We start from the raw sequence: 14,923 nt of genomic DNA on the forward strand, positions 1-14,923 counted from the left end.
TTTTATCCGAATTTCAAAGTCAATCCGGAGACAGAAGATGTTGTCTAATAATTATGAAACTTTTCATACAGTAAAAAACAGTCATTTAGCAACCCCTTTTCACTATTAAAATTGGGTAAAAAATGTTTTTCTCTTAATTCATTGGTGGCCATCTAAACGTGAACCCAGTACCCCTCTAAATTGGACCGGACGTTCGTTTGCCTATCATAAAATATCGACTTTGTTAAAAAAAAACCACGGCAAGCGCTTGCAAGCGTCCGCAACGCAAGCCAAACGCCTGTTTACACGATTGTGTTCCTTGTGTTGTGCTTGTCGATGCTTGGCAAGCGTGTGGACTACCTTTGTAAAATTGCCAATAAAATCTTTTCATTCTTTTCAGACTTCGGAGCATTTCGAAGCATGTTTGATGTCTATGGTTTGACGTAAATTATTCGTGAGATAAATATGGCGAACGAGCTAAATGTTGACAGTCTTATAAGAAGGCTTTTAGAAGGTAAGAATGCAATGTTTTACACGTTTATTATCAGTTATAATGTATACGGAATGTTTTAGCATTGATTTTACTAATAAACGCCGCATGGGCTGTTGCATAATTAAAAAAATACACTTTGACATACGATCTATCAAATGTTAGGCTTCATATTATGGCCAATACTAATTGAAGGCACACTCTATAGAAAATACTGTATCACAAATATACATATTTGACGCACTTTCGGCTTTTAGTCCATAGTTTCATGTGGAAATTCTACTTGCCCCAATGACAGGCATTATGTTTTTTATAAGAATGTTGTCTTGTATGTAATGAATGTATTTATATTATTTATGAATTTACAAGACTATTTTAAACATGTTGAATATTATGTTTCGCTGAGCTTTTTGCTTACTACAAAAAGACAAAATGATTAACTTTTGTGTATTCTTTTTTTCTTGCTGCTTTTGGTCTGCTTGGTAAAGTATTCAGACTCCAAAAAGAACAAGCAAAGAAAAGAACCAAATTCAAAGATTTATTTTCATCGGAGTTTATGGGTATTTAGAAGTTTATTAGTAGTTTAGTGGCTTATAATTATCTAGATTTACTCGGTAGCTTACAACAGTGATATCCATTAAAGTAAAACCTGCTTGCAAATAACTGAACTGGATAATGAATATCCATATTACACATTTGCAAACATAAATTTTATAATTATAATAATTGTCAACGTTGAACTTATTTACTTGTGTACTTTATTTGCAAAATGTCCGATAATGATAATATTATGTAGTCTTTGATTGGGTTGTAATATGTTTTCAGTGTAAAAGTAAAACTCATTAACACCATGCCGTGTGTTGTTTGAACTATTTTCCGTTCCAAATCGCTTTACAGCGTCCATCATAAGGGTTGATACATTTTATTTCGGTATATAATGCAACGTCATGTACAGGACTTGTACCGTGTCAAAGTCGTTAGTAAATTACAGACGCAGATGTTGTTCTTAAATTACATCAAACTGTAGAACATAGATTTCTGGTTAACGAGCTGCATACAGAAACGACGGCACACGGTACAGGGAAACCTATGCACTATTATAAATGAGAAAATTCAGTGCTACAGCAAAATGTTTTCTTACGCGCGGTAAAAATTAGAGCATTTAATTATACTCTAAAAGTTTCTCAAAAATGTATAAATAAATAAATTAAAATGTACTACTTCCCAACGTCACAGGTTCATGTGACTACGTGTTTATAATAACCGACCGATTATAGCGTTGTTATGTTGTGGCGTTTGGCAATAGATTTCCAGTTTCTGGGGTAGCCATGTTTTTTATGTTTGCGGGTACAACTAATTTGTGCTGAATTCACAACTTTTAAATGTCCAAAATACTCACCGACCTAAATGCGACGATCCTAGCATTAAAAAAAATTTTTTTTGGCTTTCAATTCAATATTCTATCACCAAATTAAAAAAAACACTGAACTTCCTCATTACTTTAGTGCCCTTTTTATTTTACACGGAATCGCGTGGAATCTCTTAGTGCCCTGTCAGGTATCCCCAATGTCGGCAATCACCCTGACGAAGGTCTCTCTATCCTGTGCTGCTTGGAAAATCTGCTCCATAATCCTGAAGCCAGTCCAGTCTCGTATATTATGCAGCCAAGACATCTGCCTTTGTCCAGCTCCCCAAGACCCTTAATCTTGCTCTTCAAAATCAAATGAAGCGAGCGGTACTTTTCTGCATGCATTATATGTCCCAGATATGAAATTTTATGAACTTTTATGGTGGTTAAGAGTTTTCTGTTTGTTCTAGCTCGACTTAAGTCTTCTGAGTTCGTTATCAGGTCTGTCCAAGATATCTTAAGCATTCTTCGTGAAACATAATAAAATATAATACGCGCTGTTTAAAATGGGAGTCCGGTGATTAGAAAGAAGAAATGTTCTTTTTTAAATTGTCTTTCCTTTCTTGAACAATTTCCGCATTATCCCTTACAGCATATCAAATTTCCGCCTGCAAAATGTTACCCAGTATGGTAATAAAAATATTGTTTTAAAATGTATACAGTCAAACTTGGTTAATGCAAGGAAGATGGGACAGACTGAATTTGCTCGTTATAATATAAGCATTACTTGTACCAGTGAAAGGTTTTTTTTTTCTTAAAAATACTATCGCTATTGAATATCATTAACAAATAAATATATGAAATTCATACAGATAAAAAATATATATAACTGGTAAGGAAAATTACAATAAATGCTTTCAAACATACTTATCACATGAAGACATAGAGTATGTCACATGACGCCGAAAGTCATAATTCAATGAAAAATACACAATTAGAATCTATTTACACACAATTTCTGTCAATCCTTTTTTTCATTAAAAATATTTTCAAATTCTTTTCAAATGCAGATAATAAACATTCTTATTTTTCCCCAATGCAGTCAAATTGGATGAAGATAGAGTGTACTTTTTGAAACAAGCACGTCATTCATAAACTTTAAAGGACGTGTAAATTGTTGTGTGATGGCTAGCAGGTACTGACTTACTGAGTTCACAAAGCTTGGATTTTTACAAGCAATTTTAACCATATGTGTGATACTGTTTTAATGTTGGTGAAAACACCAATTAGGTACTTGGACATTTACACAGTGGCTGCCCGCTTGAAATTTATTACTTGGGTTTTTATTTTGAAAATTATGTTTTTAAACAATTTAAAATTTTGGGCGGAATTGTTGATGATATTTTTGTTTGGTATATCTGATAATCAAGCTTGTTACAAAAGTGAATAAATTTTTAGAGAAAACTATTAACTAAAATGTTAACGAATGTTTCCTCATTATATCTGAGATTTTGCTATTTCCGTGATCGTTATAACTAACTTCGACTGTATTATTTAAATTTCACTTGTACGGGCAAGATGATAAGGTTTAGATCATAGAATTAAGAATAGTCCAGAAGGAGCGTAGAATCATATTTGAATACATCAGACTGTGTCCAATAATCCCCCCACTATGTCCTACTTTCGCCGCGCGTATTCGTGATGTCGCCACGTAATGTTGCTCGATGGGAAAAAAAAATCATAACACAAATGTAAGGTAAAAATAAAGCAATCTGTTAATTTCTCTAAAATTTTATTGTGCACGCGGAAACATAGATTGACACAACAGAGTAGATAAGTAAAAGGTTATTTAATAAGAGTAATTGAATTAATGAACTTTGAACTTAAAATATAAAACAAATTTTATTTTACTTAAAACTGATATTTTTATATCATGTTAAATAATATTTCATGTATTTTGTATTTTTTTTTTTGCACCACAACAGGCCAGGAAGCCCAATTACAGTGGTGAATTACATCACAGAACACCCAGGCTTGAGAAAAATCACATTTAATTTTTGTGTTCTCACCGGGAATCGAACCCGGAACCTTCCGTGTGTGAGTCAAGCGTCTTGACCACTACACCACGGAGGCCGCCAATATATACGCCAGATAATGTCGTTCAAATGTCCCCCACGGCGTTGTTTAATCCGAGGTCTAATTTTCTTTAGTTCTTTCATTAGATGAGCAAAGTAGGGTAAACAAATTTACTACCCTAGCAACACTAACGAAATGTTCATTTTGTTTCTTCGACAATCTGACAGATGGAAAAATAATTCAATTTTTAAGTAATGCATTTGCTACTTAAACATTTGTTTGCTAATTACACATGAAATGTGATACCATCCAGTTTCTTTAAGATCCTAGCTGTATTTCTACACTTTAAAAGGACACAACACGGCATAGTTGAATTCAAACCAGGAGTTGCGTACTGAGCGACGTCTACAAAGAAACTAATGGGTTAAAACGTAAACCTACTCATTTATGAGTAGTTAAGTCACCTTCTGTTTGATGTGCGTATGCGGTTTCTGAACTACTCTTAATTCTATGGTTCAGATACTGCTATAGAAAAACATAATTAGTAAATGATTTGCATGAACCGATTTTTCATATGACACAATTTGTTCCATTCAATTTATAATATTGCCTCTAAAAACTTATTTAAAAATTAATAAATCTGCCGTATTATAGGCAGAGTTAAAATATTACCGAAGTAGCGACGTAATCAATTTAATCTGTGTTATTTTCCTATGTTCTCTCGCATGAAGTATGAGAAATAAGTTGATTAGTTATTTAACCTTGTGTTTTTACTCACTCTGTTATCCAGAATCTTCAATAGTCGGTTAGTTTGAAGATATTAGTTTCATAATTATGTTCCAAAGGAGTCCTTTTAGTCCTTTAATTTTTAAATTGGGCTTTCAGCAAAGTAAACTGATAAATGTACAAAATACATTTTTTCCTAATTTTTATTGTGTAAATAAATATTATTTCATGTTTGATATGTAATTATTTTTCTTACAAGATTGTTGGCAAACAGTTAATTGAATTAGAGGAAGTGGACTTATTTGAAAACATGCCAACTAATATTTCTGTAGTACTTTTAGGTAGATTAGAGCTAGTTAAAAATACTTTTTTGTTTTAGTGTTATGAATATTTCTCTGATCTTTGTCCTATTTATTTAACATTGATACACTCTGATTTGTAGATTATGATCAATAGCTGCCTTTTGTTTTCATAACCAGATATTGGATTGCTGGCTGAACTCCAGCTTTATCTATCTGATATTTTATGGAAAATTTATGTTCTGCCATTTTGTCTATGTGTCATCAAAATAACAGATGGTTTTTTGTGTCCCATCTGCAGAGGCGATGTGTACTTCCAATATTATATTTGATATAGAGGATGGACAACAAACTTACTGCTAAGAAGGTTTTAAAACATGCCAGAAGAAAGCTTAGAGTTTATTAGGAGATCTATGTTTGAGTGGCTAAATTACATTGGTGGAAAATCAACGCTTTCAGCTTTTAACACATGTACCTATTAGCAAATGAGACATATTTATTGAAGACCAGGTCATCGAACAGAAGATGATTACGGAATGTAATCCTTATTTAAGTACAGCAAAGTTTTCTCAGATAGTTAACAGGCATTCTATTACAATGGAAAGAAGAGATTTATCTTTCAGTTGCCTTTGTCGGTCACGTAACATCGATCATGTTACCAGCAAAATTCTGTACAAAATTTTACTATGTCAACAATAAAAATAAATCTCTCACAAAGCATGCTAAACACTTATGAATATTTTATGTATAAATATTTATTCTTTCTTCCGATAAGTGTTGATGCAAGTTTTTCTGAGAGTTTATCAAGTCCTTGATTTTCTATTGAGATCCAGGTTTGTATGTGTCGGCCTATTGTTTCAGTACGAGGATGTCGACCCGGGAAAACAGTACAAATGTCAGAAGCGGAGGTCCGTGGACTGTGTTCCAAGTCCAGAGAAATCTTCCTACAGCAGCCTATCTTGTTGGAACTTGAAGCCCCGCTTAAAATATGCGGTAAGTTTCATACATCTTGGTATTATACAAATTGAATCAATCTGGTTGAACTCTACGATGTTTTAAACGTTCTATATTCCAAAACTCTTAATTATAGAAATAGTGACGCATTTTGTCTTGTTAGGATATTGTAATAATTACACCACAAAAATAATTATTGATATAAAATTAATGAATGAACAAATGTATAGAATTCAGCGAGTAAAAATGTGTTTAAATTATGTATTTTTACTGCATAATTTAATTACGTTTTACAAAGAGTACTGTTGGTAACATATGCTAATATTACAAACAACCATATTATACATATCTGAAGTGCATTTTGTAGTATACATTATTTTATGAAATAATTCACCTGACACTTCGGAATTTGTATGCGGGCCAGTGGAGTGGCTGGATCCACAAAAACGGTGAATTATGTCCATAAAATATTTAACTTTGTATGTATTTTTTGTTTAATTTTTAAAATAAGTAACATCATTTTAATACTTACATTTTAAAAATATTTTTTAAGTTTAGTTTTTTATCTTTGTATATAATTATTCTACTCTAGTGTAAATAATTTGTAAGCATATATTTAATTTCCAATCAGAGTGGATGGAACCACTTTCGAGCATTACTAGAATAATAATTGCATTTCAGTAAGAAATTTCACACTTAAATTAGGATTGTTTTATCAAATGTAAAAAAATAATTGTATATAACCACTTAAGGACTTTTCTATGTCCACCGGATTTGAGACACACTCTTCTCTTCATCAGGACACTAATTACACCAATATGCAAAACCCACTTATACACCTTTGCAATTCTAGTTGCACAACAATATAAACACACGCTTTTAGTATTCTCCCTTCCTCCCCTTCCCTTTTTCTGACTATTTATTTCTCCCACAAGATCAAATATGAAAAATATACATAATCATTGGGCGTTAGTATTAGTTACTAAAAGCATATGTCCTCTCAGCACATTGGTTTTTGCAACTACTTTGGTAAAGGTGTATGCGGGATTTGCATGTTAGAGCAATTAGTGTCCTGATGGAAACAGGTGGGCCTCGAATCTGGTGGATGTAAAAATAAGGTAAATGGTTATGTACAATAGGGAAATATCATGTTTTTTGTTTACAATTTTAAATTATGGGTCTATGAAATACTGTAGGGTAAAACAAATGTTTCTACTTGTTAGTAGCGTAAAAAGTATTTATAATTTTGAATTCCCACAAAAACATTTCATTGCATTGGCCACACCCCTAATACGTCACGATTCGGTTAAATTTTAAACTTTGTGACCTTTTAAATTTAAATTGAACGCGAATCTTGACATCGCAATTGTCAAGGCCAAACATGTCGCGTTTTTGTAGACATATTTTTTAACAATTTCATTAAAAAAATTATGCGTGATTACATTTCTCCACAATATCCATATTGATTTTGAAAATACAATTAATTTTTGTAAATCACTTTCACATGTTTTTATTGGTATTCTTAGTATGTGATATTTCCCTATTATTTATTAACATGTAATCAAATGTTTGACCTTAAAGTTAATGCTTTTATTTTTAGTAATATATGATTGCTTTATTGGGCACAAACACATAAAATGAGGTTTTATTATCATAAATTTAATTAATAATATTACCCTTTTATCCGAATGCGTACTTACTTAGTTTTGCATACAAGCGATAACCGAGAATAGACACATGTTTGTATTGTTAAGGTAAATTTAATTAAAACAGTAGCGATTGGTACGAGTTTGATACTGTAGCTTATTTTTTCTATTCATTAAATACAAATTGCCATATTTTGTGACATCATCTATGGCCTTGTGGCAGTTATGCTAAAAATCTGATAACATTCTCCATTTTATATCTGTTTTTATTTTTAGCTACGTTCAATAAGTAGATATAATTAAATTATATGGTACTTTTCCATTTCACCTTGCAATGTGCAATATTAAAGTACAGTTATATTTTTTTATTTTATCCTATTTCTCATTATTTGCAAACCTTTTCATCAATATGCAATATTCACTAAACACTTTTTACTATAAATTTATGCATTATTTGAAAATCTTAATGAGGAACTTCAGCCTTACGGGAAATTGGATACAAAAAATGTTTTCTTAAATTAAATTGTGCATCAAAGTTTCTTGAAAATGTACGAAAAGAAATAAATTATTTTAATAAAAACGCACTACTCTGATTGACGTCACTGGTTCATATGAACCAACCAATGATGCGAGAGTTTGGAAGGATATCCGGTCGGTTTACCGTAAATGAACCAATGGGAAGAACTAACAGGGAACAACCTCTGATGTGACACGCGGAGTTGTTTCAGAAATACAAAACTTTAATAAATCATAGTGCTGATAATACGATAAGTAAAAATATAATATTTTTTTTGACTTAGTTTAATAATCTTTTAACAAATTAAAAATAAAAAAAAGACACTGAACTTTCGCATTCTGTAAGAGCTACTCTGCTCTATTGATTGCAATATTTAGTGAAATATTTTTATCCAGATGTAATAAATTCCCTAAAACACATAATGATTTTTTTAAATAAAATTAAAATTTATTATATGCAAAAACCTTTGTTTATAACATATGATAATATTACACATTCTTCGATGAAAATAGTTTGAAGTCTATTTTGTGACTTTCATATTTATTTATTTATTTTGTGACTTTCATATTTATTTATTTATTTATTTTGTTCATTAACGCCCAAAAGGCATTTACAAAAAATAAAAATGAAATACATGCTAACATACTAAATAATAAACACAGAATATACAGAAAAAATATGTGAAATTAGTTAAAAAGGATATGATAAAAAGTTTTACAAAGTAAAAAAAAAAAAACAATAATAACAAAGGTATGCAAGAAAAAACAGTAAGCATGTAAACAATAAATGCAAAGATATAAGCTTATGAAATAAATTCTGTAAAGCAAACAATAAATAAAGTGTTACGGTAAGCAAGAAAGACACTTTTTAAGTTAAATTAATAAACAAGCAAGTATATATTATCACAAAAAATAAGAAATAAAAATATGTATCTATGAAATGCGTATTTGCCAATGCAATTTGATATAATAGTAAAAAATAAAAAACAAGTATAAGGTAATAAAAATAAACAAGTAAGTATTTTTTAAAATTATGGAATTGAATTGTCAATAATAGTTTGACGAGCAGCTACAAATAAACTTGATATGCTCAATCTCCAAGTACAATTTTTAGTTTGGTTTTTGGTTTAACAACAATAGACGTGTAACGGATGGTTTCATTGCTGCGCTTCCGATTCTCAACCTGATTGCCTACGGTCCATTGTTTCGCTGTAAACTATAGCTAACTTTGCAGTTGATAATCCTAGAACGATTTTTGTCCATATGGGCGGCTCTATAGCGGTAGCGCCTGCTTACTCTGAGATCTCAATTCATCTGTCAATCATATTGAACTAGATCAAATTATTCAGTATAGGTTGAGAAGATTTAAAATTGTAGCAGATGTCTTAAATACTTATTACCCAAATTATATTATATTTTGCAAAACTTATTACGATTTTCCTCTTTCTATTATTGTTTTTTATTTTTTTATTTAAATAGGTTGTTTTTTATAAAATTTTAATATAGAGTACCTTTATAGATTTGAACAAATAAAGATTTAATAATAATTTGTTTTTATAATTTAGATCATAATGTATCCCAAAACACAAATAAAATAATGTATAGTTATGCAGTCGCTGCTTTGTAATCTGAAAATAATTGTTTAACTACACAGCGCACAATTGTTTCAATGTAAGGATGTTTGCTTTTCAAAATATTTATTCTAAACCAAGAGAGCTTGCTCATGTTTGCGGAGATTATGAAAGTGATTTTGTGGTTACTCTGTTACTACGCACTCTACCAGGTTACCAAAGTAGTTAAGGTAGACAAATACAGTGCATATTAATTATTTTTTGTACTCTCTTTATTTTCTTTAGACATAAATGACATACTTTGATATAAACATAATATAACAATGTAACGTGAGTTAATTATTAATTTCTTCAAAAAATATTATGTTTTAATTTTGACAATTTACAGCTAACAAGGAACAAGGTGTTACATAAAATCAACAAATAATATAAATATTTGAATGCATATTCAAAATTAGTTTTTATTTTAAGATACCTGTAGCTCTATTTTGAAATTATTTTAGGTGACATTCACGGCCAATATACAGATCTCCTGCGACTGTTTGAATATGGAGGCTTTCCACCCGAGTCAAATTATCTGTTCCTCGGAGATTACGTTGATCGCGGGAAACAATCTCTGGAGACCATCTGCCTTCTACTTGCCTATAAGATAAAGTATCCAGAAAACTTTTTCTTGTTGAGAGGAAATCACGAATGTGCCAGCATCAACCGTATATATGGTTCGTACACTTTCTGTATTACATTCTATAAAAAAAGTTATTTTAAAGTAACCCATCTTTCTGCTAACTGAGAATTGATATAACTCTCCAGTCACTTTGAGTGGCCATGTTGTATTGTATTTTGGACATTTTCTAATTTAGCAGTGGAATTGAACAAGAAAATTGCAAATGTAAAGATTTTTTTTAAATTCAAGATAAATAGTTTACAATAATGAAAATAATATAGATAAAAGCTGTCGATTTACAACATTAGAATTTCTTACAAATAAATTTAACCCTACATAATAATTTCCTGCTTTAAAACTGGCGCACCTAGCTTAAGTTAATTAATAAAAATCTATTGACACAAACATCTTTAAAAATGTTATGCCAAAAAAATGTTGTCGTTTATATTTTATTGAAGGAATAAACTCTTAAAAAGTGGGGCATATGAAGTTTGTTAAGTCCAAAGAAAATAATCAAAAAATACAAAGATATTGTTTATTTTTTTTATTGATAAGTTTATTGACTTCGGTTCATTTTTCTTTCATCGTTAATAAAAAGTCTAGCATATAATATAAAGGTGATATTTTAGATAATTTATCGTGTTGTCAGGTAAAACTTACAGGAAACACAATTGCAACATTTAATCAGTGTAACACAATTTGATATAAAATTAGTCATGAAAACTTATCTTATCTTTATCAAACAAATCAATATTTAAAAAAACAACCGAGTTATTTTTTCAATACACTCTTTATATTTGCTTAAAGACTAATAATTATTATCTCGCCTATGATTTTTTTCTCAATTACATGCCTGATCTCAAGCAAAATTTATGATAAAATTGTCTTTTTCAGATTAATTGATATCAGATTATGAATAAAACATTATTGATTCATACGTTGTTTATGGCAGGGCAAGTGATACATTTCACAATATCTATCTGATTGAATGAATTGCATTTTTTAATTTTCCTAATTTATTTCATTGAAGAGGAAAATAAATAATTATACCGAGTTTTGACATGCTACTTTTAAGTATTTGATTATGCCATGTCTTCCTCAGTACTGTGGTCTGGCAGTGGACTGTATTAAAAGTTGTATAGTGCAGAGAAAGTCAGATTAGACTTTTCACCGTGTGCACTGCAAGTTTCAATAATTTTACCGCATGTAATTATGCAAACTTTGTGTGTTGTACAAAGCACACATTAAAATTGCAAATATACTAAATATTTTAACCAAACATAAAACCATGGATAAATTCAATCAATCGCTTGCAAATTTGTGCCAGTCCAGATATTGCAGTTCAAACAACCTTTAAAATCAATATTTTATCAAAATTTGTCGCAACAGAGGGAAAACGTTTTCGAGAAGGGAATATGGAAGTCTAAGCATTTATAGGGCTTATGACCTCTCATTGACTGGTTTAAATGGCCACTTTACACATTGTGTCACATTCATCATTATGCTTATGTTTAAACATCCTCATTTCATCCACTCATCCATCTGTTGACTTTTGTGAAGTAAAAGAGCTGAAACCTTTGTGGATGTGGGTGAGATTCATCTGGCTGAATTATTTCACCTACCAAGCAGTGCCTGAAAACACCTTTTCAGAGTTTATATTTCTCGTACCAGTTAGTTTAATCAACAATGTTTTGAGCATGTACAAATGTTTATAGACAGGCTGAATTTTCTCCCTAGGGAGTTCCTAAGATCTAAACTTGTCGCATCAGAGAGGAAAAACATTTTTGAGAAGCGAATATGGAGGTCTAGGCATTTACACTGTTGCGACAAATTTAGATCGTAATAACTCCCTATTTCTATTTGTCCATAGTGCTAATCTAAAACTTAACTTTGCTATTGTACAACACCCCGTATTATGTAGTTTTGTCTCACATTCTTCATTCTGTTTCTCCAAACTCCTCCATTCAGTATCCCTGACCATCTAAGAGTTCATTCTTTGTAGGTTTTTACGACGAGTGTAAACGGCGCTTCAACATAAAACTATGGAAGACATTCACAGACTGTTTCAACTGCCTGCCGATTGCTGCAATAATTGATGAGAAGATTTTCTGCTGCCACGGAGGACTATCACCAGACCTTCAGGGCATGGAGCAAATCAGACGTATCATGAGACCCACGGATGTACCAGACACGGGTAATTATTAAATATATATTTTCTTTGTTTACATGTCTTTCACATTATGATTGTTTAATTAATTAAACATTTTTTAGGCCTTCTTTGTGATTTATTATGGTCAGATCCGGATAAAGATGTGAAAGGGTGGGGTGAAAATGACCGCGGAGTTTCCTTCACATTCGGCGCAGACATTGTTAGCAAGTTCTTAAACAGACATGACTTGGACCTTATATGCAGAGCTCACCAGGTATTTATTCACTTCATTTTCAGTCGATGGATGTATTCAAATAAGGTGATATACCCAGCATGCAGCACCAAACAACACATCACACAAAAAATATTTTACTACTTTAAAAATAAGCTATGACTGGAACTGGCACTTGAAGCGCAAGACTGATCACCTTACTTTCATAATGATCAAAGTATGCTGCATTTGGTTTACGAATTGTGTATTAAAATATTTTGAAATACATAACGCTTCATAATAAATGTATTCTGATTTTTCTGCTAAAAAAATGGAGTGTACTGTTTGTTTCCTATTCATGTTACTTTGTTGTATACAATATTAGCAAATATTATTTACAAAATATATTTTGATGACTGCTAAAATTACTGATTATCATGTCAATCTTATGTTAACTCGATCAAATATTAAAGACCTAAAATGATTCGTTTACTGCATCGTCCTCAATCTCAGAATACTACTAATTCGTGTGATGGATGACTTTTATCATTTAGAAAAAAAAAGGAGGTTTTTTTTAAGGAAAGTATGCATTTAAAATTAATTTATCATATTCTTTCAGGTTGTAGAAGATGGGTATGAATTCTTCGCTAAGAGACAATTGGTTACGTTATTCTCTGCACCAAATTACTGTGGGGAATTCGACAATGCAGGTGGCATGATGTCAGTTGATGAGACACTCATGTGCTCATTTCAGGTTAACAACATTTCTACATATTATTTATTATTAAAAGTATTGCATTAATTGGCTTCAAATATACATTGTTTGATTTTTCATTGTTTAGATTCTAAAACCATCGGAGAAGAAGGCGAAATACCAATACAACGGCCTCAACAGCGGTAGACCATCCACTCCTCAAAGATCGCCCCCCAAAAAGAAATAACTTCTCTATCAGGAGAGCAATATTAACCATCATCGTTCACCCTCAAGTCTTTTACCGCATCACAAGTACACATATATTACACATTTACCCCTCTCTAGTTATATGGTAATTTCCAAATTACGAACACCCTTCATCCCTATAAGTAACATTTTCATTTTGATATGCCACTCCTCGTTAAAAGATCGATACTTTAAATATTTACATTTTCTGGAATTGAATGTTGACTCTGTGATCCGGTTTTCGCGTAATTCAGACAAGCTCTTCCACCAAACATTTCCTAGTGACAGTAGCCAGTACTAGGGTAGAATTATAGTTGTTTTAATGAACTGTTTTGTATATTATGTATGTCCTTATTTGCATGTGAAGTCCATTTATATTTGTAAAATACAGACTATATTTTTCCATTGATGAAGCCGTGTGCCGATGATAATTTATTGGATTAGTCGGGAGATGTATATTTATATTTTTAATGTCACCCTTTTTAGTCCCAGTTATTGTTGCAAGAATGCTCTCCAGCTCTGCGAACACTGTATTGAGAATGCAACTCGTGTGGATGGATTGTTGAAAAAAAGCTGTGGGTTTGTTTAGTCAAGTAAAATTTTACATGGACGTATGCGTTACTTAGTCAACTATTTGACAGAAGACTTAACTCCTGTTGGATATGTAAAATATGTAATTATTATCTTGTTTTTATTGGTTTTATCTTTTGAAATGTTTTTTAAGAATAATTAGTCATCTTCATTACAATATTTAACCCTTTTAATCTCAGCCTATTTTGCATAGAATTTGTGAAAATCCCATGCAATTTTCTAACAAAAAAATGGTGGTTTATACATTTTTTTCCTCATTCATGTTGAGTTTTGATGAATTAAGTTAGATTTTACAAAATATCACTCAATATCTCCTTGAAATATGAAAATGGAGCAGATGATCGGTTCCAAAGAAATTCAAAGGCTTAAACAAATAATAAGGCTTATGTATTGCGGGCCACCAATCAAAGGACCTTAGGATTTGTGTTTAAAAAAATAAATTAAACACTGTTTTAAAACTTGTGACATAGTCAGTAAATGTTACTCCTTTAGTATTTAGGGCCTCCCCATAAATTAATAGAAATAAAGGTAATAAATTCTACGCAAACATTTTGATAGTATTTATGTTCTGCATTGAGCTGACGAAATAAAAATTGTATTTTTTTTCTCGTTTAATGTGAAAGTTTACGAAGTAAATCACATCCATTTTAAATGACAAGCTGGTGCTAATGCATACTTAAATCTTTACATTGTGTTATTATAATAATGCGATCTTATCACATTTTAAACCTCTTTTCTATGCACAATGTCTCTTAAATATATA

At 31.1% G+C, this 14,923-nt stretch overlaps 1 protein-coding gene across 1 annotated transcript; it reads left to right on the plus strand.

The window, feature by feature from the left end:
* The first annotated feature begins 368 nt into the window (after window positions 1-368).
* LOC148285420 (serine/threonine-protein phosphatase PP1-beta catalytic subunit) lies at window positions 369-14,600 on the plus strand. Its single transcript, XM_088226022.1, has 7 exons — window positions 369-493; window positions 5,780-5,911; window positions 10,109-10,324; window positions 12,272-12,463; window positions 12,541-12,692; window positions 13,249-13,383; window positions 13,472-14,600. The coding sequence occupies exons 1-7, from the start codon at window positions 445-447 to the stop codon at window positions 13,568-13,570; spliced, it is 975 nt and encodes a 324-aa protein (XP_088082148.1). The 5' UTR covers window positions 369-444; the 3' UTR covers window positions 13,571-14,600.
* Window positions 14,601-14,923: the final 323 nt, after the last annotated feature.

Source organism: Micrasema longulum, unplaced genomic scaffold, assembly GCF_059751315.1.
Source record: "Micrasema longulum isolate JH-2025_06_02 unplaced genomic scaffold, ASM5975131v1 h1tg000037l, whole genome shotgun sequence".
Lineage (NCBI taxonomy): Eukaryota > Metazoa > Arthropoda > Insecta > Trichoptera > Brachycentridae > Micrasema > Micrasema longulum.